Source organism: Ornithodoros turicata, unplaced genomic scaffold (assembly GCF_037126465.1).
Source record: "Ornithodoros turicata isolate Travis unplaced genomic scaffold, ASM3712646v1 ctg00000746.1, whole genome shotgun sequence".
In the NCBI taxonomy this organism is placed as follows: Eukaryota; Metazoa; Arthropoda; class Arachnida; order Ixodida; family Argasidae; genus Ornithodoros; species Ornithodoros turicata.
Genome location: NW_026999400.1, coordinates 900140 through 928121, shown reverse-complemented (window position 1 = coordinate 928121; position 27982 = coordinate 900140). Strand labels below are relative to the sequence as shown.

Sequence of the window (27982 nt, the reverse complement as noted above, 5' to 3'; positions counted from 1 at the left end):
GAGCGCTGAAACGAAGCTGCCATGCAGTTTTTGATGCCAACAAATTGCACTCAAACGTTGCTATACTAGCGACTTCCTATGAGAAAGGCAACACTGCTTTTCGAATCCGCGTCCTGACAGGTCTACCATCACTAATGGGCAAATCACTCACCATACACAGGCTACTATCACTAGAAATGGACAAGAGAGTTGAACTCACTCATTGAGTTCAGTCACGTCATATCACGATCCTATTTGGCATTTTTTTGTTGTTCAATGACACGTTTTTTCTAGGACACCCAGTATACTACACGGGCAGGCGAGACCACTTTACTCCTCTAGTGTACAAAATAGCGCGTGGCATATTGTCACGTAACTCAACGTAACATGTACTTTGCAAAATTTTTCCACCTTTTTCTCGAGTTCCGAAGCATCAGTCCGCGTTAAAGCTAAGGCCGACCGAGGTGCTTATGGAAGCCACTTCAATACTACAGAAGCGCTACTTCAGACTTGAGTATACTCCCAAGAACATAATGAAACTAAGAATAATTTGAAAGCTAAATTATCCACACAGAAAGCAGAATCCGTCCGCAGAAAATGGTACCTTTTCATTTCAGCAGTACACAAGCCAGTAGAGCATGCGGAAAACGCCATTTAAGTACTTTATGAGAAAAGCAATATCACGGTACTTCCAAACGTACCGAAACATAAACCACTTTCCTTCATTGAACTGTTCATTTTACGCTCAGCAACGTGCACGGTTTCTGAACCTTCATTCAGAGAAGCGTTCTCCAAAAGGGACATTTTTTCTTCGGATTCATTGGCGATTCCGGAGGACAGTTAAACACTTCGCCAAAGTGTTCAGAACTCATGAGAGGAACATTGCACCTTTCGTCAGAGCGAGGATGAGTCTTATCTGGAAGAGGCTCTCCACACCACATCAGGCACCAAGCCACGTAGAAGAGCTGGTCACTCGTCAACCCCTTCAGTTGTCCCAGACTCACAGGCGATTTTTTAAAAGCTTTCCTGTACACCTTCAGTATTGACCCTCTGCCCATCGTATCCGCTAAGTACTCGGCCGGGTAATCCGCGTAGTGTCTTGCCTTTGGGGCGTTCTCGATGCTGACGTTGTGACACTGAACGAGGTTAGCGTACGCTCGGTTACTGGCTTCAGAAAACCAGCCTGTTCTTTTTCCTGTACCGTCGTATTTTTTTCCAGTATTGTCGAAGCCGTGCATAATTTCGTGTGTCAGTATCCCGCCCAGCGCACCGTAGTTCAATGCAGGTGCTCCGCCATCAGTGAAAATTGGCCGGACCATTAAGCCTGGAGGAATATAAATCACGTTGCTTAGCGCATTGTACGGCGCGTTTGCCGAATACATCGGTATGAAGGCTATCAAGCGAGTCATGATGGACGCGCTGAGGACGTCTTTACTCCTCAACATATCAATAGCAGTGGACGTTTGATGCTCTGTCACCTTCACGACGTTCGAAACGTAACTGTCGGTCATGTCTGGGACATTGCTCAAATATGCGTCAGCCGCTTTTTCCGATGAAATACCAAGAGGGTAACCGATACTCTTGTGTAACTGAGATATCTTTTTTAAGGCCCCCTTTCGTGTAGGACCGTCGAGCCAGTTCGATGTTCCGAATGACGTTTCGATCCCAAGCAGAATATTATTCGTCATCCGTTCTACAGTATCTACTGTTGACTGGTTTACCTTCTCTAACAACGTCTTCATCGGCGCTACAATCTTGAATAAATATAAGACGTCAGTTAGGCATTTGTCGGCTATCTCACCGGCCTTCTCATTTGCCATGGTTACTCCAGATATATTATAGAGGTACCACGTTGTTCTCCATGCAAAAAATGTCCGGATGTCTTTGGTGCTTATCAATGCTTTGCTGCCAAATAAATTATAGAGTAGGTGTATATCGTTTAAAGTCATCTGAATTTGATATCTTCCAGGGAAGAGCGACTTTGACCATTTTTGTAGGCTCTTTTTCCACCGTTCGGATAGTCCCCGGTCTTTGCCGGCAAAATAATCGATGTTAGACATTCCAAATCTGTAACGTTTGTCTCCGTACGTCTGGTTGCTGGAGACGACGTACACTTCGTCTTCCGCTTGTAGAACGTCATCCATAACCTTGTCGTCGAGATTTAAACCTTCGAATACCCAGTGTAACACCTTTTGATAAATTATTCTGCGTTCCGTTGCACTGCCAGGCTTAACCGAGCGAAACGAATCAAAAATAGTAGATACACGAACGTCGAGGAAGATGTCGTTCTGGCTGCGAGACGGTGCTGGAGTCATGATGTATATCGCCGAATGTCCTTCAAACAGAAACCTCACTTGCATATCAAGCGGTTCAAAGTTCAACTCTTGTGTCAATGACAAGCCTAAATTTCTTAGAATTTCACGTATTCCTGGCTTGCTTGATTGCGGATCTTCGAGACACGATTGATACAACTTGACTGCTTTCTGGAAGGCGCTCTGTCTTTGAGCCGGAGGAGAGGCGTTTTTGAACCACATCTCAATCGCTTGCATATTCTGGAGGGTCACGAAATATAGCATGTTTGGTACCCCTTTGAAATGCTCCATAGCACCGGCGCAGACATAGGTAAAAAAATTATCGCATGGATTCTTTGCCGTGTCGACAGACATACTGATCAGCCAGCGCATGTAGTTGCAGTCGTCGGTGCCACATAGTGTTTTTCTTTCATAGACCTCTTCGTCATCTTCTGGGGATGGAGTTGCACGAGTCCTCAGTTCGTTGTCCTCTGTGTAATTCGCAGGTGTTCTATCCACAGGTGGTCGGTCTTTTCGATAGAAGATTATGATGGCGATACCAGCTCCAAGTGCCAGTGCTCCTATAGCGTAGAGTACTATTATGAATAGCCCTTGTTCGATAGCGCTTGTTCCTTCTTTTGTGTCTGCCACTGGCTCCTGTTCACGTTCAAACTCCTAGAAGGACACAAAAACACATTTGCTCGTCATTCCCAACAATCTGTGCCAAAACGTAAAGCACACTTCACCACATTCGCCTGGGCATCAGGGGAAGATTGAAGGACAGGCCCCATAGAAATAATGTATTCGGCAGACAATGTTGCCTATAATTGTGTAATGAAGGACGGCAAAGTTCTCCCGGATATGAAGTGAAGGGTTCATGGTGACTATACCTTCACGAAATTTGATGGCGATAGCACCATTCGTCTTGGTTCCCCAATGACTATCGCTAACACATTGATCTCTATGGGGGAAAAGGTGACCTCTAGGGAACCTTAAGTCCCAGAATCCGCGAGAACTTTTTCATAACGCGAATAACGTGGGAGATATCGGCTGCAGAAGTAGCTCCCCTCACGTGCATGCATTCGACAACTTCAGTTCCGACATTCAGGGAACCGACAGTTCCGAAGGTAGGTGGAAATTGTTTGGATGACAGGTACATTAGGATATGTAGACTTGAAATCTTGGAGAACTTTTTTACAGCGCGTGTCACGAAGGAGATACAGGCTATAGCAGTGGACCTCGCAACCTGATTTTGACAACTTGTGCGACATGACTACCGGAATCTATGGAAGCTGCTTGCGTGGCGTTATTCTGACATAATATGGCCGAGTGGTCAGTTAAAGTGGATCTTACTGTGGACTATTGTCCAAGAAAAGGCTGTTGTTGGTGGTCAACCATACGCTGCGGGCAATGCTGGATACACGGAATACACAAATAAATAGTTTTACGGGTACAACTGCATTTTTCGAGAGAGACATGCGAGGTGCGGGTCGGTAGTTATTCACTACTTATCGGTCGATTTCTGTTGCTCGCCCCTCAGGGTCAGCGATACCGTGGCGTCCACGAGCATGCGAAAATATCTGCGTTACTTGAACAACTTCAAGCATGAACAATGTGCTCCCGGTGCCGCGACGGTCACTGAGGGACAGTGTCTAAGTTGACGGTGTTGAAAGCCTTCGGTGACTTATCCAGCGTAACAACAAGTGTAGCGAGTGTTTCGATGTCCAAACACGCCGTTGTACGCGATACTGTCAAGTTGAAACGAAGACAACGGGACAGTTGACAAGATAAAAATTTGAAACTTGTAACGTGTTAGCTAAGAAGTGTCTGCCACCTAAATCAGTAATATGCATCATTGCACTCCATTATTCAGTACATTTGACCTAATTAGGTTGAGAGAAATCTACAAAGTGAGGAAAAGGTCTTTTATTACTTCAAGTAGAAAGTTCAAGGTTTCGGTCACACCGTTTCAAGTAAGCGGTTTTCGGAAGTTATCCATAAAAATTTAACACTGCCGCTGACAATCGCCGCTCATCCGGCGTGCTGATTTTTCAGCTTCCAGCATGATAAGGCGAAAATAGCCTGCTGGTTTCCGCTAAGAGATAAGCTTGTGAAGGTGACAAAGGCGATAGCACTGTGTTCTAGCTGCGGGCTCCTCTCTCACTGATGCTTCCTTTAGCCGATCGTGTGCCATCGCGCGAAGCCTGTGCTGAGAGGCGTGAGGTTTCAGGTGTGGAACATTGATAGTAAGAGAGTTGAAAGCCCTTGAAAAATGTTACTAAGTCTGCCAATTTATCCAGCAGAAATAAATAATTCGGCTGATAATAACTTATGCACACCAGCGGTCTGTATCGCAAATAGAACTTGGCATCATGCAACCAGGTTACAACTTTTACCTCATGCATTCTTTTCTTTTCTATAAAATGCTAAGTTACAACTAGTGTACGGGCGTCCTCATCACCGTCAGGAATGAAACTAGTTTCAACTTATGTTAATTTAATACATCCTATTAACACAGACAACTGTCCTGTCGTACGCTCTTCAACGCACAGCGTTCTACACAGCACTCTGCATAACAGACATGGCATGAACTTCACAGGGAGGGTCATGAAAAGTCAAACTCCACCGCCTATACTTTCTGCTCGAGAATTGGAGCGATTCGGTGGCGGGTACGGATTGTATGCGCACGCCGTCCCCGGGAGGGACGTGAAGGCATGCGCCCGGTGTGTGAGGTTTCACGCACGCTAAAGAACCCTCCAGTAGGCGAAATTAATCCACAGACCGAGCACTATGGCGTCGCTCATGATCTCAGTTCTCACGCGACGTAAACCTGGAATTATTTTTATTAATAATTTTTTTACACTACTTTCGTGGCACCTTGAAAAAGTAACCTCGGGAAATCGCTTCCTAAAACGATCATCTATACACTATGAACGCATGTATACACCACTGATCTCTATGTATAAAGGCTGGATCGCGCATGGGAGAGGGGCTCGTGGGGGAGAGGCGTGCATTCGGGCCGCCATGTTGGGAGGCCCTAAAACGCGGTGTGCGCCCATAGAAAACAATGGGAGGCAACGGAGATTGTGAGTATTTATTGCGCTGCAGGCGTTGATCGTTGTTTGTCATCACACAATTTTGTAAGGTGCCAGTATACTGATGTATCCCAACAGTGTTTCACAGGTGTCCTGTCGTTCGATTCTTAATTACGTTATGTTTTGCATTCCGAAACTAGACCGTCACGGCAGTGCAGCGCTGGGGATTGTACTACAGTACGTTTCCCAGCCAATATTTCAATAAGAAACGATGTGAGGTTAACGACAACCATGTATGTAATACCCCGTGCTGCGTTCTGGACAAAAATTGTTCCATAAAGAACGGTCCGGGATGATATATACTCGCATGGCAGAAAGAGTTCGTACTGTACAATCACAGCCGTTGTCTTAGTCGTGTATGGGTTTAGTATGATTTATATCAAGCATCGCCGCAGAAACAGTCTTTTAGTAAACGACAGCGGTGCTTTGCCTCGCAAATATGGACACACCGAAGCAGCCCTAAATACTTCACGCAATTAGATCACGCTCGTTAGGACAGTTAATCAGGTAGTGATGTAAGCTTAATCAATTAAGTTACTTAGAAAGTGGTAACACGTCCTTGAGACACAGGACTTATCTCTTTTTGAAGTACAGTCCTCCTATGTTTGTTTGCTTCTTCCTTTATTTGTTCTGATTATTTGCAGGCACGGTTGTGCCAAACTGAATGTCCTTCTCCAGCACTCACATGCTTTTGTTGAATACAACTGCAGCGTGTGAAAAGCTGCTTGGGGACGGGGTCCTGCTATCCAGTGCTGACTTTGTCATGCTTGTTACACTGTTAAAAAAGACCGTAAATTTACGGAAAAGCGCACACGGAACCAGAGCTTCTCTTTTTCATTGCTGCTCCAATTCCGTAGCGGCACATGAACCGTTGCTATCCCGTCGTCTTTTCCAGGAATGAGTAGAACAATATCGCTGAAAATGAAATATTTTGTTCAGACCACGTCACGATTATACTAGCAGAATTATGGAAGACGATACATGTCTTCAGCGAAGCACATATTTACAGTTTTTAAACGATCCAACACTGATATCGCGATATTCGGGCGTAACTTTTTGCTCGGATGAATGTGGCAGGCTCAAGGACGCCGGCGTCTCGCCGTCAGCGAGTGCGCAGCGCGGAGCAATACAGCATTGTCACCTGAGCCGCTAACTGCTAACTGGAAGCCCGCGAAATTCTTTCCTCGTAGACGCATGAGACGCTCCGTGAAGTTTTAAGTGTTTAGAAGTGCATCTAGTGTTTGGTCTTTGGCCGACTGTACCCCCGCAAAGCAAAGGTGAGTTGAAACTCTGTTTCGTTGTTCCACTACTATACCAAGTCAAATAAGCACCACTTGTATGCATGGTTGAAAAAATTGTTTCGTTGCAGACGCGTTTCAGCAACGGTGTGCAACAGCAGGAGAGCAGTGTCTGTGTGTGTCACTGTGTGTGGATCATGAGTAGAAACGTAAAGAGTTGCCTAACCTTTAGTTATTCAGGGGGAGGCTACTGAAATAATTTGTGTTTTGCTGTGATCTCGCACTAAAAATTGATAAATGTTGTGACTCTATTTTCCCCCTTGGAGCTGGAGTAAACAGAATTCCTCTGTTGTGGAAGGTTCACCTGAAGGTGTCCCAATCTCCAAAGTGGATATCATTCCGATATGGCCTGTTATACTTTCCATTGAAATCTGTTGCATTTGCACTATAGGAAGGCCTCCTGTCTGCAAAATTGCAATCCTCTACAGTTTACAATTCATCAAAGAGGTCACATTTCACAGTCTTTCCAGACAAATGTACCTTTACTAGTCAAAGCGGCGTCAAAATTTTCACCAGTAACAGTTTCCTGCTCGCACAGCTGAAGGCTGTACATAAATGGATCCCTTTTTGCACTCTCTTGGTAGGTGGTATACGGGTGCACTTTGTTCCTGCAGAAATTTTCATCTCGTCGAGCTCTTTTCGACCATCTGCTATCACATGAAGATTTTGCAAGTGGTGTTCCTTGCACCATAGAGGGACCTAATGCTGCTTCTAAGAACTATAGAACCAATTCCTCCAGGTGTCATCCTGACGAAATGCCAACACATTCAACACAAAAAGTATTGTCTCAAAAGTTTTGCTCTCTGACTTCTTGCAGCCAGCAGTGTGGACAGTGAGGAAGCACATATTGCACGCTGAAAACATCACCTCATTACAGATGCATCGTGCACTGTGAGTTGACAGTCCCTTCTTGTGTGCTTCGACAGTCACTATCCATGGGACTCAACATACAACAGGACACTACCTTGTGGTCTCCAGAGACGAGTACAACCTGTGCTATGGGAAACTGGTACACATCTTTGTGGAAACTGGCCCGGAGGTGATGCCAATTTTTCTTTTTCGCATAACGCCATCAACCTTCCTACTAGACCTCATGCTATACCATCTTGAATCTCAGGTACAAGTGAATATTGTTGTGTGCGACCCTCAGAATTAATGGACAGTCATCCATATTCAGCTTATGAAGTAATAAACTCTATTGTTGTCTCCCCCAGAATATCACTGCTCAACCATGATTATGGAGGTACATATATATAGTCTGTTTAACCAAATTTTTGCCAAATATATACAATGCTTCTGGTTTCGCTTACTAACTTCTAGTTTTCTGACACAGAAAGTTCCATATGAGAGGTACATATATTTCCCTATGCGTGCTACAGTGATTGCTACATATGTGTGTGGTTTTCAAAGCTTGCTCATTGCCGCTGCTTTTTCTCTTTCTTTTTTTTACTAGGCGTTTCTGAAGATCAGGAGTAGAGATCACAAAACGAAAAACTTGGTGTCAGTAACATGTCTTGAGGAACTAATCAGAGTTGCTGTGGGTCATCGAATTTGTCAGGAAGGCGACATACAGGTATGCCACTTTTGTTATAACGTTTATAATGCTCGTATGAGCTTCAATTGCATTGTTGTTCTAAAAATCTTTGTAAAACCAGTTATTTGTTTCTAGGTGTATTTAGTGGATGAGTTATCACTTCGCTGTATGGTTGCTGGTGCTGAGAAATGCCTCGATGACATTTTCATTGTTAAAAATGGACTATGGAAACAAGGTATAGTGCATACATCTCCAGATGCCACTTTGCCCTCTTGCTTGGGGCTTTAAGTGCCATTTTTTGTTCTGCTTTCCTGTTTAGATCAGTCAACATGTGTGAGTGCACCTTCACCAATCCCACAAATGCCTCTGCTCTCACGAATTTATTACCCTTGGGAGAGCCTCAGCAAGACAGTACTTGATGCATTGGAAGCAGACAATGTTCTGCTTCCCTCTCAACGACAGGAAGTGGCACACATGGCAGCGTCATGGCCCTGCATATCCATTGAAGGTGGGAGGCACTCCTGATATTTATTCACAGGTATATTTGCTGTTTGCATGGCTTACCTGGATAGAGTACAGCAGATATAAAAAAAAAATGTTGTGACATGCATTGAAATGTTGTAGGAGAGCATATCACATACAGGTAAAATATAGCATTTTGAAACTCACGTCATGTAGTAGTAGTATCTGCGGGCCTGTCTCGCAAGAACCCTCCTTATATTATACTACATATTTACTCGGCTGGTACGATACATACTGCAGTAAATACAGCAGGTGATGTAACACATACGTATAGCAGAGGCCATATCAACTGCTAACCTTTCAGAGACATTCATATGCTTCACATATGGTGATGTCTCTGCCATGCTGAACTATGCTGATAAGCATGTTTCACGGATGAAACAAAAATCCTATCTATGTGCTCAGAAATGTGTTGTGCCACTTGCAGTGGTGGACGTGTAGTGTTCTTCATAAACTTATTTGGAATAGTTGGTAGAGAAATGGAGTGTTTGTCCTGATCATTACACCATGTGAAACTACGAATATTTCATGCAATCAATTATTTTGAATACTCATAAGGAAATTTTATTAACTGGTTGTGATTTTAGGCACCTGGTTGGTATCATTGAGAACGAAGGGAGCCAGCAGGCATAAAAAAATCAAGAGGGCTACATACATAAATGCGTGAGGCAGTGAGGGCAGCAGATGAACATAGCAAGAAGTGGGAACATGTAAGTTGTAAATGCTTCCTACGAGCATATTACATTTCTTTATTCATCAAATAATTTAATTTGTCGTGGAAGTATTATGACTAAGGGGGCTCACTAATACTTTCTTTTCTTTTCAGCTCATGTGATACATAGCGGTCAAATGTTCCGCCACCAAAGTCATGCACAAGTTATTTGTAGTCTTTCCAGTAATTTCCAAAATAAAGGGTTATTATTGAAAAGCTATCCTCTCTGGACACACAAAACATGAGAATTGAACAATTAACAATGAAACAAAATCTCTGGACATCTCACATTGATCATAAGGACTGTAAAGGAAAACAACAGGAAACCAGCTAGCATCATGGCCGACAGCATTTATCCCTGTTTTGAAGCGGAGTCATCGTTTCATTACTGGACAGCGCCCCGTCATTATAATTAGTGAATTGCTGCCGTAATGAAGAGGCACATCACGAGTACAGTTTCCTATACTTACTGATATATAGCAGTACCTTGCCCAAACGGCACTTCGGTGATGATGTGCTATTTACTGAGTGGTAGCCGTTGGCTGTTCACAACAGACTCAACACCGTTTTTCTCAGTTACGGATGCATTCCTGTACATTCGCCGTCTACCATCAGAGCCGTAACGGAAGACTACGGGCACTTGGCTGGCATCAACGGATAGCAGCATTCGTTCCCGTTTTGAAACGGAATATTTTCTTACAGTGTATGTGGAGCATGTTCCAAACAATGCAGCTCCACGTATGGTCTTCAAATTGCAACAGGACTATTTGGAGGTTGAAACAGTTGTGATTTTGTCATTTTGGCCCTCGTGTACCCAGTCTGTGAAACGCAAACAAAAAAGTCTAACACGATATGCTTTTGTAATGAAGATCACTGATGATGAGTAAAGAGAATATAAGAGTTCAAGTTTATTCAATATTTTATATCATTCATTATATTATTCAACATTTTATGTCAAGTTTATACAACATCAAGTTTATTCAAGTTCAAGATTTATTTCTTGCACTTATGCGTTTCAGGATACAATGAACGTGCAGGGAGGTCGCAAAAGGCTGCATTTATTGTTTTGTGACCTTGCTACAATGGCAATATATATTTTAGGAATGACAATGGTCAGGTACGCTCTCTAAATTTGTAGCACTCAATTTTAGGTTGGAATGAGCAATGAATAGCAACTTCCCCACTGATATTTTCTCATATATGCTAAATTTTAAATTTAATGTGATCGAATATGTGATAATATAATAATAATATATAAGATTATAATATGTGATAAATGAATGTGATCAACAGTAGATGTAAACAACATGAGTAGCCAGAGAAGTGCATTCTCAATAAATAATTGTCTTCTTATAGCGTATATGTGCATGCCTATTAACTGAAACAATTATCACAGTTCCCTGACAAGTTTTAATTTCTGAGAGTGTACTGTAGAAGCTGCTTAGATCTACAACAGTTCATACAAGGTATTATATACTGTGAATGCCTTTAAAAATCCCATGTGACACATATCCCTTTAATTTCTGGAGATGCTGTGGTAGTCAAAGTTTGCGGGCATTACGCAGGTTCTGCACCCATTTCTTGAGTATGTCGAGGCAGCTGTGAAGTAACCTGCATTGATGATGATTATTCCAACTTTTATGGTGCATCGACAACAAAGGAAATAATACATCAGAACATTGGTTTGGGTGCAACCAGTTAAAAATGAATATGTTGTTTAATAAATGCATGGGACAAATGTTAAAACATCAGTTTAAAACATGGTTTACAATCCCTGTATCTTCTAAAAATTAAAAAGATTAAAAACTATTCTAAAAAGAATATGGGAAACTCTTATAAAAAGAATTATAATCTCTAATTATTATATTGCTGGGTTAAGGAGCCTAAAGTGTAAGGTGTGTTTCTGATGTGAACATGTAAGAAAATATGCAAAACTGAGAGAGGCTAACCACAGTGCGTGCACTGAGGTTGTTCCTTCCTGTAAAGTAGAAACCAGTGGATGAGGAACGTGATACTTACCTGTACATCCAGCCGTATCACACTGCACAGATTATTCACTGGGCAGCCCTCATGACGAAACCTGTATTGAGAGACCACTTTTGCCTTAAAACTGCTACAAATAGCACGACACGCTACAAATTATTACTATCGTAACAAGCTGACGATACAGCTCAGACACAAAGCCGTTATTCAAGTCGCGCCACACCACCGTTACGTAGGATTCTTTGTCACAAATCAAACCAAGGCACAAAACAATACCAATACATGAAAAAATGTGACAATCGTGGTCTTATTATGACGTAATACCGAACTTGTGCGCGAAGGTAATTCAAAGAAATGAATGTGGCACTTGCTTCCGCAGAGAACACCGTGTACCATGCTAGCAATGCATGCAAAAAAGCGCTCGAGTGTTCGCACATATATTGATGACAACACTACCTGTGTAGTGTAACATGTTCTTTCAAGCATATTATGCACTCAAACTGTATTTGCCGCCGGGTAAAATGCAAGTGTGCTCGATTGAACGTCGGAAGAGCGATCAAGCAACCTGCATCCAGTGCTCGTTTTGGGCAAAAAAACACTTCATAATGGTCAAATAAATGTACAGAATGGACGCCTATTTATTCCTTGATGAAGAGTGACTCACCTGTATAAGTTTAGGCCCTGTAACCTTGCGAGTACGGTTGGTACGACCGTAATTGCAACAAGTTGCCATGATCGCTGCGGCGGCTGTTGTGGGCACCGTAAGATGGCGGCCGGTTTCTTCACGCTCGCGCTCCCTATCCGCGATCCAGCCTTTTACAATCGAGATCAGTGGTATACACCAAGCTTCGTCCGTCGTCTTCTTCGCTTCTTCTTCGGCACCCGCTTCCGTTGTATCCAGTAACACACACATACAAAAACAAAGAAATAAATAGTGATACTATTTTTAAATATTTTAAGCAGCAGTAACATTTTTACTTGAAAAGCTGCGACAAGCAGTCGGTATCAAATGTCTGTTTTCTTTTTTTTTTCCTGCCTTCTACTTTAGGAAGGTAAGCGGAATGCCAACAGCTTTCATTGCTACTATCAGTCTATCCTATGGCCTAGCTACCCTGCACAGCCCGTGAGTGTATAGGTGACGCCAAATCAAGTTCCTGTCAGATTGTTGGTCATGTTTTCAAGTTATGTCTAAGCAAATTATGTAGATTTTATGTAGATGCAGACGTCAGACGACAGGCGGAATGTCAGTTACGAAACTGGCGCTTAGCTAAAGGACCTTTGGTGTCTGTGCAAGACGGCAGCTGAAATTACCTTTAGTGGAAACTGGCATCTGACGCAGTGTGAACTATATCTGAAACTAGCGGGGATTGCTAGCGGCCTTTAGAGCGCTAAAGGCGAAGCCTCGTCACCAGCGCGCTGGCAATTCAGACTTGTACGTATCTTGAGTACGTACTCAAAATACAGTATTTTAAACACGTTTCCGGTGTTTTGGTACTCTACTCAATACCTTGTGCGACAAGTATTTTGAAAGTATTTAAAATACTCTTTGCAGTATTTGCTACTCAGTACTCCAAAGACATTTGATCCTCGGCAAGCCGTATCCAGCACACTGCACACGGCAAGCCGTATTCCCCACCGTGTCCAGATTTTCAGCTGCCTTCTTCCTTTATTTTTTGTGGAATTCGTGCATCTGGCACAATACAGGCGGGTTCCACGCTTGGCCTTGCTTGTCAACAGAGGTGGGCACCCGCACGAGGGCGCGCGAGGATGAGGGTTTCCTCATCCTCACCTTACGATATTTGAGGTGAGGTGAGGTGAGGGCCAGTTTTTCTGGTGATGTTTGAGGTGAGGTGAGGAAAATCTTCAAAAAATTTTGAGGTGAGATGAGGTGAGAAGAACATATTTTTAAAATTTTTGAGGTGAGGTGAGGAAAATTTCCAATTTTTCTAGGTGAGGTGAGAAAATTTTCCAAAAAAATTTGAGGTGAGATGAGGTGAGGAAAACTTTAGGAACGCGCACTTTCTGAAAACTTTTTACGCGCGTACACGGGAGATATTTCCTTTTTGCAGCTTGCGTCTCTCACCTGGGCGGGGACTGTCCTCCTCTCTCACCGGTGATACGCGCAACTTTTACGCGTATAACAATCGTTCCACGAAGTATTTTCTGTGATTGATTAGGTCAAATCTGCCAGCTAAAAAAAACGTTACATTGACTAAGCAATTTCACGAGTTCATTGGCAGTCACTCAAAGCCAACGCGACTTTACTGATGAAGATTCTTCAATCCCTGCGAATGTCACATCGAATACACAAATAGCTTGAAAAAAATGAGGTGAGGTGAGGAAAAGTCCCAAAAACTCATCTGAGGTGAGGTGAGGTGAGGAAAAATTTCAAACCATTTTTTGAGGTGAGGAAAAATTTTCAAAACAATTTTGAGGTGAGGTGAGGAAAAAATTTCAAAAATTTTTTGAGGTGAGGTGAGGAAAATTTTTCTCCCAGAAAACTGAGGTGAGGGCGAGGCTCTTGAGGACAAACGCCCACCTCTGCTTGTCAATAGCCCGACCCCTTCGTCAGAAAATGGTTACTATTCTTATTGCAAGGTGAATCCCCCCGGGGATTAGGTACAAGAAAATCCCGGCATTTATCTCATTGGTCACCAAAGTAATAAACACGCGCCAGAAGCTGAAAGACCCGAGCTGACATACAGTAGGGATTACGAAGTTTTGAGTCAGAACATATCACGAAAGTTCACCAAACATTACTTAACACCAAGTACTTGGAAATAAAATATACTGATTGCTGGATAGGCTACATGGGGCTTGATCAGAATGAATTCTAACACTTGACAGTAAACCATAGCTTAAACTACACTGATTCGGACACAGGGGCCAACACAAACCAAATTGAGTCGCAGTGGAGGCCTCATCATAAATGACAGCATGGGGTAGCATTTGCAAAGTTTCTATGCGCTGTGATTGCAGGCGCAACAATAAGGAGACATTTGATAGAACTTTGCACGACATTAGCGTAATATATACAGGTTTAGACTAAAATCATCACCTCAAGAGCACACCAAATTCGTTTTCTGATAGGCCATTCGTGACAAATGCCATCTTCCAGCAGGCTGTGATGAGTGCTCAGTGTTACGATATTTCTCACATTATGCAATATATCAACCACAATAAGTCTTATTTTCCTTTTTCGGTGCTTTACTCACTGACAAGCTCTCCAGGTGCACATCGCTGATCCAACATAAATCTGAAACGCGTTAAACACAAAACCTGACCTGACCTAACCTTGGTGACAGTTGCACAGTCTAGGTGAACACAGCCTCCAACAGGCGAAATAAGTAAAAGCCTGGCCTGACCTAACATTCATGACGGTTGTACTGTCTACGCGAACACAGCCTCCAATGCATGAAATAAGCAAACACCTGGCCCCTGGGCTAACCTAACCTTGGTGACGGTTGCACAGTCTACGCGAACAAACCCTCCAACGGGTGACATACGTAAAAACATGGCCTGACCTAACCTCGGTGACGGTTTCACAGTCTCCGTGAACAGTGTCCAACAAGCGAAATATGTAAAATCATGGACCAAACCTTACACTGCAGTCACGGATGCTCTACATGAACAGTCTGCAATAGCGCACATTCCCCATTTTTCTTTTCATCTTAACACTTCCTCCACTGTCAAGACATCATAACCTGTATCTTGTGAAATGAAACGTTTTGAAAATCCTTTTGGATCCAGGTTTGCAAATCTCAAACACCTTTTCTGTCACCACTGCTTCACCTGTTTTGCTCCCCATGTGGCCTCAGTCACCACTTCTCCTCCTTACTAAAATGGCGGCCTCCACCTCTGTTAGGCTTAGCAAGGCCGTCGCTGTACAGGGTGTGTGCAGAAAAACGTGACCCGAATTTTTTAATGTAACTCGTTGTCTACTTACCCGAGGAACTTCCGGTGGCGTACGATGGCGTATTTATGCGTGCGAAAGCTACAAAAAATTCTGGAAGCCATACTCAGCGTAAAAAAATAAACAGAGCGCGAAAACATCGACTTCCATGTATTAGAATAGGGCAGTCATGACTAGAGGGCGGATCCGCATGCAAATGCTTATTTTTTCCTTGACATGCTCTTGGGTCTGGGCGATACATAAGCGCATTTCATAGCAGGTAGAGACGATTCAACATGGTTTTTAGGTGCATGAAAATGCATATTCCGTACATAACCGCATATTTCGCATTTTTGTTGCATATTTTCCGCCGTGTCCGATATGACGCATTGATTTGAGCTCCAGGCAACTGCTACCGGTTTATGCTAACCCCACATGATCGTTCCCCGCTCTAGGCCTGGCAGTTTTCAACCACTGCTAACTTCGAAAGGCATAGTTTTGTACTGCAAGCCGACGATCTGACGTGCTGCTCGACTCATACCGTCTCTTCGCCTGATTCCTCAATTTTTTTCACGCGACGACACTATGACCTTTGACTTGCACGCGCGTCCGTCGCCTGGGCGCCGCCGAGCCGGGAGTTGTCACTTCAAGCGTCCGCGTCTGCCTGGCATGCAAGCGCGGAAAGCGTCGTCCCGGATTGCCGAGACCTAAACCTTCAACTTCGTGTCTGTACAAGAGATGGACGACAGAAAACCCGGATCTGTCTACGGACGGAAAAGTGCTCTTCTGCAGGATACGTGAGAAGAAGGTAAGGATGGAGCCCTTTTAGAGAGACAGGCGCAACTGCATTTGAGTACCAGCGGCCAACGAAGCCGGGCATGAACAACTGTCAACATTTGACGTCGATTGCGTTAGTGACATGGTACTCCTCACTGGTCAATGAGCAGAAATATTTCGAGTAAATATTGCTAATCAAAGCTGTGAAAAAGAATGAGTGGCTGTGGCTCAAGAAGAGCTGTCCTCCGCGTTTTATCGTTGGGCGCCGGGGGTTAGCGCCTCAACAAGTTCTGTTGTGGGTGACTTTTTCTCTTTTAGTTCTCTTCGTCGTAGTCTATTCTAGTTTCGACGCTGTTGCTTGTGTCGATGGGACACCATAGCACTTCCCAGTTCTATATCCATTTCGTACGGGACACACAAGGTGTATCACACCCGCTATTTTCTATTCTACCTTTTTGTTTCCTTAGCCTCCTTGCGTCGGAATTATCCGCCGTTCCTTACGCAAGTAATTTATTGATGAGGCGATTATCCGTCTTCCTTTTTTCCCGACAGGTCAACGCAACGCGGAAGTTCCAGGTGGACCAGCACGTGCGGTCGCAGTTCCATGTTTCTGAGAAGGCAAAGAAAGGCAGCACATCGCAACCCCTACTTGCCCATGCCCTATCGTACCACCCGTATTTCGACGAATTCTGCTTCGATCTGTCAGAAGCTTTCGTAGCTGCTAATAATCCGTGGAAGAAACTTGAGCACCCGACGCTCAGAAGGTGCCTTTAAAAATATACCTACAGGAAGTTACCAACGGAGTCAACTCTGCGCAAGAATTACTTGCCTATTTGTATGAAAAGGTTCTCAATGAAATACGGGCTTCTGTTGCAAAGGGCCCAATGTGGGCTGCTGCGGACGAAATGACGGACGTTTCCGGCCGCTATGTGGCACATCTTATTGTTGGACGGCTCGGTGACGACAAAAGCTCTAGACCCTACCTACTGGCATGTCGCGTGCTCGAGAAAACCAACTACAGTACGGTCGCTAGATTTGTAAATGACTCCCTCAAGACGTTATGGCCAGACGGAGGCGGAGAGGACTTCCGGATTTTTTACACTGATGCCGCCGCCTACATGATAAAGGCTGCTGACTTTCTGAAGGTTTTCTACCCAAACCTTGTGCACGTGACGTGCTTGGCGCATGGTATCAACCGCGTGGCGGAGGAGGTGCGGAACCAGTATACACATACAAACAAGATGGTGTCGGTGGTAAAGAAAAATTTTGTCAAATTCAATCCGGAAGACAGCAGCGCAGTAAGAGAGGCGCAAACGCTTTTCAAAGATCTACTGCTTGCTGTAGAGGTCCAGCTAATCAAAAGGAACTTCACATTTCTCGCAAGCTCCATACAAAAGCTCGAAACTGGTGGCCTGCCCCTCTTGGAATCCCTGGACGTTGTGAACCAAGTTGGCGAAGAGCTGGCAAAAATCACCAGTCTGGTTGGCCGGCATGTTTTCAGGAAATTCGAAGTCGTGCTCCAAAAGAACCCTGGATATAGCACCCTCAAGGCAGTCGGCAACGTTATGGCTTCGGCGCCCAACGCTACCCTGCCCGAAAACGTGCCAGCAGGACTACTGCCTGCCTACAAATATGGCCCACTGACAACGTGCGATGTAGAGCGCTCCTTCTCCAATTACAAGAATATTTTGAGCGATAGGCGCCAGAACTTCACAGAGGAGAACATTGAACGCTACATTGTGTCAAACGTTTTCTACAACGGCTTCAGCCCTTGAAACCTGCGTTTGCCTAACCCTGGCATTTTTCTGTGTTTGCGAATACGACGTTTTCTCTGTATTATCTGCAATAAAGATGTTGCTGTCACGTTATATTAACTTTACTTCGACTGCTGTACGACGTAACTTAAGATATAGTCAAAACTGTCAACTCAGAAGGGGCATATTTTTACTGCATATTACGACCAATTTTAGTGCATAGTAGCATGCATATTCCTCGACTTTTTAGTGCATACAGATCCGCCCTCTAGTCATGACAGTGCATGGTAGTGCATGGCGGTCTCAGGAGAGTTATGTGCAGGCACCGCTAGGGGTACTACCGATGAGCATCCATGTGGGACATCGTTTCGATTTCTGCACCGATAGCTCCCCTAGCGGTACTTGAACACAACTGCCCTGCGTCCGCCATGTTGCCCTATTCTGATGCACGGAGGCCAAAGTTTTCGTTGCTCTGTCTATTTTCTAAGCTGAGTATGGCTTCCACGCTTTTTCTGCAGATTTCGCACGCATAAATGCACCATCGTGCGCCACCGGCAGTTCGTTAGTTAGGTAGACAACAAGGTATGTGCCTAAAGGCGGGTCATGTTTTTCTGCACACGGCCTGTAGATGAGCGCCTTCAAATGGTATTTTACAAACGCGCATAAACAATTTTCTTCCTGCACTTGTTCATAATCCTTGAAGTTTCCTATCCGCTATACCACCCTCGTTCACTTCAAAGTGTTATTTAACTTTCAAACGCGCTGGCTAATTCTTAAAATCTATAAGCCTGTCTACGGAACTACACCCTAGGCCTCCATGTGAGCCCTTTTTTTAAAAAATCTCTTCACGGGAATCTCCCTTTATGCCACGGCGTTCGCAATATAACTCTCACTGCATGACGTTCACGAAGCTCTACACACAACCTGAGGCCCAGGAACTCACCGACATCACATCGGGGTTTGCCATGTTTGATCGGTGGCTCATAACGACGGCGCAGGTGACGGCGGGAGAAGCGGCTTCTTTCCCTCAAGATGGATACGGAACAGGAGCTCATTTCACGTGACACGAGGGTCGTCCTTGGTGTCCTCTTCTTCACGGGCCTAGGCAAATATTGGCCACTAAAAGCGGTCCTAGCTTTCTGCAGCTATAAAATATCTTGCTTCTGTGCTAAAATATGAGAAATTTCGCGTTTTTCTGCGACAAAAATTACAGATAATACTGGTCCGACTCAGACACCATAGTCCTGCCCAGGGATGGGCAGTATTTAAATACATTGTAATTAAACTACTATTTAAAATATAAATACATGTATTTATATTTTGTATTTAAATACAGACTCGAAAAATGTATTTATAATTATATTTAAATACCAATTTACGGCTATTTATTCTTGTAAATACTTTATAAATACTCTTAAATACAGAATATACTGACTCATATCTCCTGCATTTGACCTTTCGGGAAGAAGGGCGAGTTTGGGGCGCAATTATGCCGGGTTTGCGCTAGCATGCGCATGCGACAAACCATTTTAGATGGCGAGTTTTTCACTGTTGTTGCGAACAACGGTCGTGACTACCCGATTACATTGTTCTACGAAGTATCTTCGTCAAATTTAATACAAGCATTTCCTCAGCGGCACCTGTGGAGATGCTGTTCTCCTTTGCGAATCTGATTGTACGGCCGAACAGAAGATGCCTAAAAGAAGCAGTCTTTGAGAAATTTCTACAATTAAAATTGCCATGATAATCTAACAAATAAATGCTATTCTTTCTTGCTGATTTGTCCTGATCATAATTATTTCTGTAATTCCAGATGACATCTTCCTCACAGTATTTATGGTAGTAGTTACGGTATTTAAATGCCGTATTTATATTTTATATTTAAATACTCATGTTGAAAACTATTTATGAAGAGTATTTAAATACTCCTGTCAACAAAGTATTTTGTATTTATATTTAAATACTCAAAAAATGTATTTATGCCCATCCCTGGTCCTGCCCAGTAGCAACCCTCCACGCAAAAGGTAACATTGAACCCCACCACTAGCCTCGGCTATTGGACCACACAATGTTCTGCAAATGTTAATTTGGCATGAATTTTGAATAAAATATGAAATATGAACCGTTATATAGACGTGCCACGGAGTCTGTCCGCAGTCTGGTGATATCACCTATTTTGAGTGCAACTATAAGGGACTGTTCTCTCACACAGCGCAAGAAAACAACTTTTATTTTGTTTTTTTAATGCGCTAGCATTATAGTCCTGATACGCAAGAATCGCGCAAGGGTCTGTCTGTAGCCCTGGCACGCCGCGCATGCGCGGTGAGCGGGGAGGGAAGGAAAGGGCGCGTCTAGAGTGCGACGCGCAACACTGCGCCAGCTTTGGTGGCGGCGGCTCGCGGCCTTCTTTCGCAGCGGCTCATTCGCATAGCTTTCATAACCCATGGCGCGCCCACGCAGACACGACTGAACCTGTCGACCTCTCCTTCTTCTTCTTCTTAGGGGGTGAGTGAGGTCAGCCAAAGTTCTTGACGGTGGTGGTGGTGGTGGTGTGTGGTGATAGGGTGGTGTGGAAGTTCTTGACACAGCTGCACTTAACTCGGCACAGCTGCACTTAACCGAGTGCCGACGACTCGTCGGCACTCGGTTAAGTGCAGCTGTGCCGAGTGCCGACGAGTCGTCGGCACTCGGCAGGCCGCTCATTTCTTGCGCTCGTATATGATGGCCAATGACATCACGAAAGCTATTAACAAGCCTGACCTCGTGATCTTGTATTTTTTTTGTACTCTCAATTGAGACACAATAAACGTATCGGTATCACTATCACTATGGGATTGTTTTGCTTCCTGGTTTTGTGGAGTTGCGTTAGTGACTGATCGTGTCAGAGTACGGCACCTGAGAACACCATACACATGTAACGGAGCGCTGAAACGGAGCTGCCGTGCAGTTTTTGATGCGAACAAATTGCACTCAAACGTTGCTATACTAGCGACTCCCTATGAGAAAGGCAACACTGCTTTTGGAGTCCGCGCCCTGACAGGTCTACCATCACTAATGGGCAAATCACTCACCATACACAGGCTACTATCACTAGTAACGGACAAGAGAGTTGAACTCACTCATTGAGTTCAGTCACGTCATATCACGGTCCTAGTTTGCATTTTTTTATTGTTGTTCAATGACACGTTTTCTAGGACACCTAGTATGCTACACGGGCAAACGAGACCTGTTTACCTACAATATCCCTTACTCCTCTCGTGCACAAAATAGCGCGTGGCATATTGCCACGTAACTCAACGTAACATGTACTTTGCAAAATTTTTCCTACCTTTTTCTCGAGTTTCGAAGCATCAGCTCGCGTTAAAGCTAAACCGACCGAGGTGCTTATGGAAGCCACTTCAATACTACAGAAGCGCTACTTCAGACTTCAGTATACTTCCAAGAACATAATGAAACTAAGAATAATTTGAAAGCTAAATTATCCACACAGAAAGCAGAATCCGTCCGCAGAAAATGGTACCTTTTCATTTCAGCACTACAAAAGCCAGTAAAGCATGCGGAAAACGCCATTTAAGTACTTTATGAGAAGAGCAATATCACGGAACTTCCAAACGTACCGAAACACAAACAACCAGTTTCCTTCATTGAACTTTTCATTTTACGCTCAGCAACGTGCATGGTTTCTGAACCTTCATTCAGAGAAGCGTTCTCCAAAAGGGACATTTTTTCTTCGGATTCATTGGCGATTCCGGAGGACAGTTAAACACTTCGCCAAAGTGCTCGGAACTCATGAGAGGAACATTGCACCTCTCGTCAGAGCGAGGATGAGTCTTCTCTGGAAGAGGCTCTCCACACCACATCAGGCACCAAGCCACGTAGAAGAGCTGATCACTCGTCAACCCCTTCAGATGCCCCAGGCTCACGGGCGATTTTTTAAAAGCTTTCCTGTACACCTTCAGTATTGACCCTCTGCCCATCGTATCCGCTAAGTACTCGGCCGGGTAATCCTCGTAGTGTCTTGCCTTTGGGGCGTTCTCGATGTTGACGTTGTGACACTCAATGAGGTTAGCGTACGCTCGGTTACTCGCTTCGGAAAACCAGCCTGTTCTTTTTCCTGTACCGTCGTAATTTTTTCCGGTACCGTCGAAGCCGTGCATAATTTCGTGTGTCAGTATCCCGCCCAGCGCACCGTAGTTCAATTCAGGTGCTCCGCCATAAGTGAAAATTGGCCGGACCATTAAGCCTGGAGGAATATAAATCACGTTGCTTAGCGCATTGTACGCCGCGTTTGCCGAATACACCGGTATGAAGTCTATGAAGTGAGCCACGATGGACGAGCTGAGGGCGTCTTTACTCCTCAACAAATCAATAGCAGTGGACGTTTGATGCTCCATCACCTTCACGACGTTCCAAACGTAACTGTCGGTCATGTCTGGGACATTGCTCAAATATGCGTCAGCCGCTTTTTCTGATGAAATACCAAGAGGGTAACCGATACTCTTGTGTAACTGAGATATCTTTTTTAAGGCCCCCTTTCGTGTAGGACCGTCGAGCCAGTTCGATGTTCTGAATGACCTTTCGATCCCAAGCAGAATATCATTCGTCATCCGTTCTACAGCATCTACCGTTGACTGGTTTACCTTCTCTAACAACGTCTTCATCGGCGCTACAATCTTGAATAAATATAAGACGTCAGTTAGGCATTTGTCGGCTATCTCACTGGCCTTCTCATTTGCCATGGTTACTCCAGATATATTGTAGAGGTACCACGTTGTTCTCCATGCAAAAAATGTCCGGATGTCTTCGGTGCTTATCAATGCTTTGCTGCCAAATAAATTATAGAGTAGGTGTATATCGTTTAAAGTCATCTGAATTTGATATCTTCCGGGGAAGAGCGACTTTGACCATTTTTGTAGGCTCTTTTTCCACCGTTCGGATAGTCCCCGGTCTTTGCCGGCAAAATAATCGATGTTAGACATTCCAAATCTGTAACGTTTGTCTCCGTACGCCTGGTTGCTGGAGACGACGTACACTTTGTCTTCCGCTTGTAGAACGTCATCCATAACCTTGTCGTCGAGATTTAAACCTTCGAATACCCAGTGTAACACCTTTTGATAAATTATTCTGCGTTCCGTTGCACTGCCAGGCTTAACCGAGCGAAACGAATCAAAAATAGTAGATACACGAACGTCGAGGAAGATGTCGTTCTGGCTGCGAGACGGTGCTGGAGTCATGATGTATATCGCCGAATGTCCTTCAAACAGAAACCTCACTTGCATATCAAGCGGTTCAAAGTTCAACTCTTGTGTCAATGACAAGCCTAAATTTCTTAGAATTTCTTGTATTCCTGTCTTGCTTGACTGCGGATCTTCTAGACACGATTGATACAACTTGACGGCTTTCTGGAAGGCGCTTTGTCTTTGAGCCGGAGGGGAGGCGTTTCTGAACCACATCTCAATTGCTTGCATATTCTGGAGGGTCACGAAATATAGCATGTTTGATACCCCTTTGAAATGCTCCATAGCACCGGAGCAGACATAGGTAAAAAAATTATCGCACGGATTCTTTGCCGTGTCGACAGACATACTGATCAGCCAGCGCATGTAGTTGCAGTCGTCGGTGCCACATAGTGTTTTTATTTCATAGACCTCTTCGTCGTCTTCTGGGGATGGAGCTGTACGAGTCCCCGGTTCGTTGTCCTCTGTGTAATTGCCATCGACAGGTGGTTTACCTTTTCGATGGAACACTATGATGGCGATACCAGCTGCAAATGCCAGAGCTCCTATAGCGTAGAGTGCTATTATGAATAGCTCTTGTTCGATAGCGCTTGTCTCTTTTTTTTCGCCACTGCCACTGCTCCTCTTCTCTGCCACTGGCTCCTTTTCACGTTCAAGCTCCTAGAAGGACACAAAAACACATTTCCTCGTTTTTCAAGTTATGTCTAAGCAAATTATGTAGATTTTATGTAGATGTAGATGTCAGACGACAGGTGAAATGTCAGCTACGAAACTGGCGCTTACTAAAGGACATTTGGTGTCTGTGCAAAGCGACAGCTGATATGACCTTTAGCGGAAACTGCCATCTGAAGCATGGTGAACTACAGGGTGTTACCCAATAAAAGTCTACCAGCGCCTGCATGCCGTGCTTTGCAAATACCGTATTTTCACGCGTATTAGCCGCACCGTAGATAAGCCGCAGGACTCGTTTTTAGATACTTTTTGAAAATGTTTTTGTCGATAAGCCGCACTCGCAGAAACCCGCGGGTAATACGACGCGACTGCTTCGTGCGCTAAACCAGTGATGCACATACAAAATCAATAGGGATGCTCAACACTCGTCGACGCCGTACTCCCTGCCAGCTGCTCCGTTCCCGTACTGGTCCGCGAAGTCGACGACTTTTAGTTTGAAGTCGCTGTCGTATCTGTGCCTCCGGGTTGGAGCCATGCCTCACCTCTAACTGCCGTGCCCGTGTCCACGAATGCTGCTGCTCTCGTCAAACGAGAACTGACGCTTAGCTGACCACGTTTTATCCCGATGTCAGGTGTATTGAACCCTTCTTGTGGGTCTGCCGACAGAGGAGACGGTAGGGAAGGCCGTAAACCCTGTCCACATTCCGGTGTCGGCATGATGTATAACAAAGGAGGTCACTTCTAGTGTTCTACTAAGATCGGATTGTGCCCTTGTTGGGTGTTTTTCGTGGATTGACGGGTTAGTGGTGTTCCAGGAAACATGAATTACTGTCACCCCTTTTGTTAAAGCTGCGTGGGGGAATGTATTCGGAAGGTCAGTCCACTCGAATGTGGACCCGCCCCTGTTCGGTATTGTTCGTGCACAGGCAGGGCGATCCTGTTCCGAAAAACATGAGGCACTGTCGGCCCTTTCGTTTAATCCGGGGTATGGGGAAAGTACCAGGGAAAAATAGGCACCAGATAAGCCGCACCCGCGGATAAGCAGCAGAGCGTCCGCGAAAAAAAAAATCGCGCATAAGCCGCGGCTAATACGCGTGAAAATACGGTACTCAATGCACGCGCAATGTGCGATTCCCGTCGTCAAAACAACCAAGATGGCGGTGTTGCGAAAAGCACTTCGGATGTTGCCAACGCTGCTCCCCAGACGGCGATGAGTCGCACAACATCACGCAGCTAGCCATGTGGAACTGCTGTTCCTCATAACCTGCTTGTCGTTTCAATTTCGCTTCCGTGTTTGGAAAGCGTTATGTGCAAATTAACCTTTTCAAGGTCTGGAGAGCAGCATCCTAACTGCCCTCTGACAAACCGCCATCTTGGCTGTTTGGACTACGGGAATCACACGTTTCGCGTAATAACTTCGCTTCGCGGGGCTCAATCGCGTGGAAATATAGCATGGTTGATTGTCCCTAGGAGCTTTACATGCAGGCAGTACAATGTTGCGCCTGCCTTGTGTATTTGGCAAGCATGGAGTGCCGGCGCGGGTAGACTTTTATATAGGGTAACACCCTGTATATCTGAGGCTAGAGGAGGTTGCTAGCGGCCCTTAGAGCTTTAAAGGCGGAGCCTCGCTCGATTGTGCAGCCATTCTTGATCACAAATTATCAGAAACCATCGCTCGTGCCCACCGCACCATTTACCTTAGATATTTCAAATTGCTGAATTACTACGCGGGGCTAGAGAGCAGTCTTGTACACATGTAACGAAAACAAAAAGGTGACTAAACACCAATGCTCGTCACCCCGAAAAAAAAGAAAAGAAAGGAACTAGCGAGGTTACCTGTTACTCAAACGCGAAAAGGAACTCTTTCTCGCTATTCGTTAGCAACGGGTTGCTTTCCCGGGACGGGCGAGCGGGGGTAGGGGGAGGGGGGGGGGCGTGGTTGGATAATGAAGTGGGAGGCAATAATTTTTTTAGCTCGAATGTGCACGGTTGGATGTGCACAAGCCAGCACATTCAGAGGCCTCTCAAGACGGCTCAGTGTAGGTCAGTGACAGTCCATTCATTTCATTTCATTTATTTTCCTGAAAGCGCCTTTGGGCGCAAAGGGGTGGGGCATGAAAGACTTGAGAATACACCAAAGAAAATGTACAACAAAAAAAGAGGCTTACAAAAGCAGCTTCGAAGTGCTTCATCGCGTGCCGTTAAATATATACTAATTCTTCTTCAAGCAAGTCCAAGGTTCTAGGGATGAAACGATTACGACATGCAGGTGTACGGCAGTATCGTCTACAGAATTTGAAAGGGTGACCTGTACGTGAGGATATACAGCGTGTTTGTTTTTATTCGTGAGAGATTCTTTTATGAAAAAACTAGCAGAGCACAATGTATGAAGTTTTTGCAGTTGAGTGACCAGGCATGCTTTTTTCATTGTTTGTTTTGCGCGTGAACTGCGCCCGCGTTGAATTCAATGTGGCAAATGGCATGTGGCATGTGGCAAATATGGGATGTAGTTCCGTAGCCGGGCTTATGGCTTTTTTAAACAAACGGAAGTAGACATCAAATAACGGATGATTTTACTAGAAAGATGAGAAAATTACGGATGAAATGAAACAAAATCAACGTCGTATAACGTACCAAACATAAAAAAAATTAAATTTTATCGCTCGTTTCTTCGAGGCAATCCGACATCTTGGATGAGGACTTTCTGACCTAACCCGAGGCACAGTCTCGACGCCCGCACCGCCTAGTGCGTGCCTGGAAGGAGGGGGGGGGGGGAGACCCCCCCTATCTGTAGAACCTAACTTGACCTAACCTCACTAAAGTGAGGTGATTTAGCCCCCTACCTTTCGCAAGATGACAAGTTTCGAATCCTTTAGGTTTAGCACCCTTCTGTTTCTCCACCGCTACAAGTGCATCAGATGGGGTTGTTCAGATACATATAAAATAACTTCTAGACCACAAATTCTTGTAATTCGTGTTTTTTTATATTCGCTATATGGTCTTCTCTCACTTCAGTGCATTATTTCTCATCTGAACACTCCGTCTAATTAGAAAAAGCCATAAGCCCGTCTATGGAACTACGCCCGAATTCTCTTCATGAGAATCTCACTTTGAGCCGCGGCGTTCGCAATCTAACTCTCATTGCATGACGTGCATGAAGCTCTTCACATAATCTATAAGGCCCACGAACTCACCGACATCACATCGGGGTCAGACATATCTGACATTTTGGACGTGTGGCTCATAACGACGGCGCAGGTGAAGGTGGAACAAACTTCTTCTATCTCAAGGTATAGCCACAGAAGAGGTGATCATTTCACGTGACACGAGGGTCCTCCTTGGTGTCCTCTTCTTCATTGGCCTAGGCGATCCTGGCTTCCTGAAGATATAAAATATTTACTTCTGTGCTAAAGTATTAAAAATTACGCGTTTTTCAGCAACAGAAATGGCAGATGATACGGGTCCCACGCCGGTTCAATAGTCCTACCCCGTAGCAACCCAGTCAACACAACATTGCAAATTCAACGCTGAAAACACGTTCAAAATCAACCATGTGAATGCAGGGTCGACGTTAACAATTAACGTTGATTCAACCTGGCTAATGTCACAGCCAGAAACGGGTTAAATTAACAGCGACCAGAACGCATATTCCACGTTACTGAAACGTAGTTTACGCGTGAATTCAACGTATACCAATGTTGAAAAAGTGGAATAATCAACAGCAAACTGACAACATATAATTGACATGCGATGAAAATGCAAATTACTCGTAACTACATTTTTAATTATTATTGATACATGTTATTTCTCGATGCTTTTATTTCACAAATAGGCATAATGTCCTGATAATAGTCGTAAATAATGACACAAGAATATGCTTGCCGTAAGGTTTTATTCTCCTTACATTTGATTAGCACTGCTACATTTTTCAATACTCTCTCTTGTGAACAATAAAGGCAGTTAACTGACCGTTCTAATTGTTGAAATGCACTAGAACCTCGCGGGAAGCCACGTCGTTTCGGCATCCAGGCTGTCTTTTTTCTTTGCGACTACGCCTGCGTAAAAGTGAACACAAACAAAGCAAAAGATCAATTCGAACAGCCAAGACAAAAATTACGTTACATCTGTGTACAGGCTCGCCATTTGCTCAACATCTGCCTTTCTTTCACGCATCGCTCTCTGTCCTGAAATACAAGTGACGATAATTATCACACGAATTTGAAACGGCCAACAACG

General features: G+C 44.5%; 2 protein-coding genes and 2 long non-coding RNA genes across 5 annotated transcripts; 2 read left to right on the top strand and 2 right to left on the bottom strand.

Moving 5' to 3' along the window:
- Positions 1-562: 562 nt before the first annotated feature.
- LOC135374775 (endothelin-converting enzyme 1-like) lies at positions 563-18855 on the bottom strand. The gene is made up of 2 exons (XM_064607700.1): positions 18781-18855; positions 563-2945 (listed from the first exon to the last, which is right to left on the bottom strand). Exons 1-2 carry the CDS (start codon positions 18820-18822, stop codon positions 756-758), a joined length of 2232 nt encoding a protein of 743 aa, XP_064463770.1. The 5' UTR covers positions 18823-18855; the 3' UTR covers positions 563-755.
- On the top strand, positions 6352-8182 carry LOC135374807 (uncharacterized). Its single transcript, XR_010417123.1, has 3 exons — positions 6352-7780; positions 7878-7906; positions 8117-8182. It is a non-coding gene; the product is annotated as an uncharacterized LOC135374807 (long non-coding RNA).
- Positions 8189-9694, top strand: LOC135374806 (uncharacterized). 2 transcript variants are annotated; one of them, XR_010417122.1, is made up of 5 exons: positions 8189-8236; positions 8333-8432; positions 8517-8705; positions 9307-9429; positions 9546-9694. It is a non-coding gene; the product is annotated as an uncharacterized LOC135374806 (long non-coding RNA). The 2 variants fall into 2 exon arrangements; XR_010417121.1 differs by having other exon boundaries at positions 8517-8735.
- Positions 18856-21468: 2613 nt separating the features above from the next.
- On the bottom strand, positions 21469-27087 carry LOC135374774 (neprilysin-1-like). Its single transcript, XM_064607699.1, has 2 exons — positions 26941-27087; positions 21469-23734 (listed from the first exon to the last, which is right to left on the bottom strand). The coding sequence occupies exons 1-2, from the start codon at positions 26989-26991 to the stop codon at positions 21533-21535; spliced, it is 2253 nt and encodes a 750-aa protein (XP_064463769.1). The 5' UTR covers positions 26992-27087; the 3' UTR covers positions 21469-21532.
- Between the last annotated feature and the right edge of the window lie 895 nt (positions 27088-27982).

Coding starts and splice junctions, on each gene's coding strand:
- LOC135374775 (XM_064607700.1), bottom strand. CDS start 18,822: ATGAGCCACCGATCAAACATGGCAAACCCCGATGTGATGTCG. Junction 2,946..18,780: donor CAAACCCCGATGTGATGTCG/GTGAGTTCCTGG, acceptor GTGTCCTTCTAG/GAGTTTGAACGTGAACAGGA.
- LOC135374774 (XM_064607699.1), bottom strand. CDS start 26,991: ATGAGCCACACGTCCAAAATGTCAGATATGTCTGACCCCGATGTGATG. Junction 23,735..26,940: donor CTGACCCCGATGTGATGTCG/GTGAGTTCGTGG, acceptor GTGTCCTTCTAG/GAGCTTGAACGTGAAAAGGA.